General features: G+C 38.2%; 1 protein-coding gene across 1 annotated transcript; it reads right to left on the reverse strand.

Moving 5' to 3' along the window:
* Positions 1-276: 276 nt before the first annotated feature.
* LOC103935747 (xyloglucan endotransglucosylase/hydrolase 2-like) lies at positions 277-2,499 on the reverse strand. Its single transcript, XM_009345552.3, has 3 exons — positions 2,193-2,499; positions 1,172-1,365; positions 277-902 (listed from the first exon to the last, which is right to left on the reverse strand). The coding sequence occupies exons 1-3, from the start codon at positions 2,460-2,462 to the stop codon at positions 539-541; spliced, it is 828 nt and encodes a 275-aa protein (XP_009343827.2). The 5' UTR covers positions 2,463-2,499; the 3' UTR covers positions 277-538.
* Between the last annotated feature and the right edge of the window lie 1,355 nt (positions 2,500-3,854).

Below are 3,854 nucleotides of genomic sequence, written 5' to 3' on the forward strand. Positions count from 1 at the left end.
TTACTTTTAAGTTTTATCTATGATTAATCCTGTCAAACTAATTACTCTTGTTTCCTTGCAGTTGGACCAAACTGGTAACTAAGGAAATAAATTGAAAGGTCATGAACTCCTTTGTAAATGAACCTATGATATTATAAATAAAAGTCCTTGATCATAAGGTAAGAAAAAGAACTTAGCACTAACTTAACCCATCTGTGATCAATCCCAACGAATCAAGAAGCTTAAGTGACTTGTGGTGCAAGGAACTAATTAATTTAACAACAAAGAAGACAAATCTGTTAAACAAAGATAATAATGGCACGCTCATATCTATATTAGTTTTCATTGTGAGCTTGAAGGCCTAGGAAAGGCCCCGCAAAGGGACTACTCAAACTAATTCCAAACTTATATTGCAGAAAACCAAGCAGCAAACTTTGCCCAATAAGCAAGATAATGAGAGTTATGCAAAGGACAATCTAGCCCGAATAGTAATAAATAAAAGAAAAACCAGCATTTGATGAATATTAATATTAATATTAATTGCCTTTTTTAAAGTGAACTAGAAAGATCGTCTGCATTCAGCGGGAACACCTCGCGGGAAGCGTTTTAAGTCGGTGCAATAGTTGTAAATCATGAAATATTTCTGAACCCATCTGAGACGTCTTCTGCTGGGAGCGTCAAGCTCGTTGGTCTGCCATTCCGAGAAGGAATTGGATGATTTGGAATCAATGACGTTGAAGTTTCGGTAGTATGCTGTGAAGGGTGCCTTTGACCAATCAGTTTTCACTAACCCTCCTCTGGTAGCCCAGTCATCTGCATTCCAAAGGCTTGAGTATATCCTCATGGGTTGGCTCTTGGGGAATGGGACACCAACTTTTCCAGCGTTCTTGAATACTCTGATGGGAGTGTTGTCAACCAAGAAGCTGAAAATAGAGAAGCATTGACCTAATTAATTTTTTTTACACAAGCAGTATTCTGCACTTTCTTATTTAATTTTCAGAGACGGAGGCTCGGAGTTGCCAGAGTGTAGAGAGAGTACACTTCTACTATTCTAGCCAACTTGACTAAATCTAGTTATGTCCCATTATCCACATGTTTAGGGACATAATCCACGTGTTCTTTGTGAAACCATAGATATATGAAATTAAAACTAGGGCACGTATAAATGCATGGATTAAGAATTATTTCTCACATTATGTGCTGGGGCTTCCAGATGATGGAGTAAGTGTGAAAGTTTTTTGAGGGGTCAAACCAGAGATAGAACTGCTGCTCTCTATTTCCCTTGCCCTGAGTGAAAACATTGGTGTGCAGAACGTAAGGGTCGCCGCTAACATTTCCCAAGAACTCGAAGTCGATTTCATCATGTGTTGGACCTTGAGAGGACAGCTACATAAGAAAACAAACACAAACCGTTTGATTAAAAATTAATTATTGTCTATATAAATAAACAATTGGTCTTTTGTGCATGGAATATGGTTGAAACAAAATTCATGTCTTTTATGAAAAAAAAAAGAAAAAAAAGAAAAAGAAAAGAAGTTTCTTACGAAATATAATCGTAAATGAAAAATAAATAAAACAGTTCTATTAACGGTCTAAAACAGTTATCATGTACTCTTTAGTAAAAGAACAATTCAAAATACATCTGAATTAGTTATTTATACCATCTGACCCAATTTTATTCTACGTCGTGTAGTTAAAATGTGTGACTACATCCCGAAAAAGGATATCAAAGAATGATTTATACTAAATAAACATTTTTAGCTTTAAGGATGTCCAAAATGATATTTCTTTTTTAGGTTGCACATTTGACCATTAGATGGTGAATGAATTAAGTAAATGCATGTAATGTAACTAAGTTCGTAAAATTCACCATAACTTAGCGTTTGTTTATTGACCTAGCTACGCGGAGCCGGTGTCACATGAAAAGAGATTTAAAACATTTTGAAAATACAAATAAAGATGGGAAGTGTTATTGACACTCCAAAAATCTCATTCTACGCTCCTCACAAGTGTATTTTTCTTTTCTAATATAGAAAATTTGAAGTGTAGAATGATATTTTTGGAGTGATAATAACAATTCCCATAAAGAAATGAGTTAATGTTTATATAATTTTCGCAAAATAATGGGTATGCAAGTGTGTTATTCTATTTTTAGTATGTACGAGGCATGTGTACCTATGTATGTGAGTGTTATTATATTAAGACATACTTACGTAGTATGCAGTGACGGTGCCAGCAGAGTTCCCAGGAACAAGCTTAAGCTGCATATCAATCCTCCCAAACAGATACTCTTTCTTGGACTGAAACCCGGAGCCAGAAACTATGTCCAAAGACAGAGAAAGAAGCTGACCTCCCTTGAATATTTTAGGGCGGTTGCCACCCCATGTTAGGTCAAAATCTTGATAAAAGTTTCCAGCATAAGTTGCTGCTATTAAAGAGCTGAAAGCTAATCCCACTAACAAAGCCAAACTAGCAATTCCCATTTTTTTTTGAGAGAGAGAGAGAGAGAGATTTTTAGGACTGTTTTGAGGGTGTGTGTTAGGGTTTTAGGGAGAGGTGTATTTATATAGGAAAGAGGAAGGAGTGAGGACGTAATGGTAAGGGTGGGGGACTTGTGAGAATGTGGAATTTTTCAGGTCGACGGGCCAAGAGCCCACCCCAGCAACACCGATATTGTCCCCACTTAACCACTTGCACAATCCTTAGGTGTGGGACTTTATCACAAAAGGCCTCGGTGTTAGTTAGAGTGAGGTATTTCTATTTAAAGTTCTTTCTTTCTTCCCTCCTAGCCGATGTGGGACAATCGGCAACCACGTGGAGCCATATCGGGACTCACCCAATCGCGTGGGGCCAATGGGGACCCATCCCCAATCATGTGGCATCTTTGGCCTACATGGAGTCAGGCATCTTTGGCCTACGGGACTCACCAATCACGCAGGGCCAATGGGGACCCACCCAATCACGTGGCAGTACAAGCCCGTCCCCTGGTTCTGATACCAAGTGGAATTTTTCAGGTTGACGGGCCGAGGGCCCACTCCAACAACACTGATACTGTCCCCACTTAACCACCTGCACAATCCTCAGGTGTGGGGTTTTATCACAAAAGATCTTGGTGTTAGTTAGAGTGGGGTATTTCAATTGAAAGTGCTTTCTTTCTTTCCCTCCTAGCCGATGTAGGACACTGGGGTTCCAACAAAGAAATATTAACTGGAGGAGCCAAACCCCAAAAGAGATGGCAGCTAAGCACAAAATGAAAGCTGGAAACTTTTGTTTGGGCATTGATCTAGGTGGCTGGCTTTTTAGGTTTTTGGGTTTATTATTAGGGAATTGTTATTGGCACTCCAAATTCCTCATTCTATACTCCAAATTTTCTATATTTAGAAAGAAAAATACACTTGTGAGGAGTGTAGAATGAGATTTTTGGAGTGCCAATAACACTTCCCTATTATTAAATTTTGGTTTTTTGTTTGTAAGAGAGAAAGAGAAAGAGAGGAAGATGTATATTGCTAGCTATAGCTTAGCTAATAAAATGACAACTTCGTGTCCGGGGTGAATGATGGGTGATAGCAGTCAGGTAGGACCTCATAACTCTTTTGGTATGATTTAAATTTGGTGGTGGATGACAACTTGGTGTGAAATGGGAGAATAAAGTTTACCCTAATGTTCTTGGGACCATCAATCATGTATTGGGGAAGCGAGGAGGGAGGGAGGAGGGGGGCTTAATTACCGTTAGGAATTTGAAAGTTGGCAAAATGATATCTAAGTCACTACCTTCCATGTGAATCCAGATGATATGCCACCAATAGAAAATAAACATGTTAATTAACATTTAAATAATAATTCAATCATCAACATCTACATCATTTGATTTACAA

Source organism: the organism of the source record quoted next, unplaced genomic scaffold (genome assembly GCF_019419815.1).
Source record: "Pyrus x bretschneideri cultivar Hongxiangsu unplaced genomic scaffold, Pyrus_bretschneideri_v1 Contig65, whole genome shotgun sequence".
Classification (NCBI taxonomy): Eukaryota; Viridiplantae; Streptophyta; class Magnoliopsida; order Rosales; family Rosaceae; genus Pyrus; species Pyrus x bretschneideri.

Bases quoted from the DNA above. Each gene is read 5' to 3' on its own strand.
- LOC103935747 (XM_009345552.3), bottom strand. From the start codon at position 2,462: ATGGGAATTGCTAGTTTGGCTTTGTTAGTGGGATTAGCTTTCAGCTCT. The intron at 1,366-2,192 runs GTAAGTATGTCT...TTTCTTATGTAG, and splicing joins GCACCGTCACTGCATACTAC to CTGTCCTCTCAAGGTCCAAC. The intron at 903-1,171 runs GTGAGAAATAAT...CTCTATTTTCAG, and splicing joins TGGAAGCCCCAGCACATAAT to CTTCTTGGTTGACAACACTC.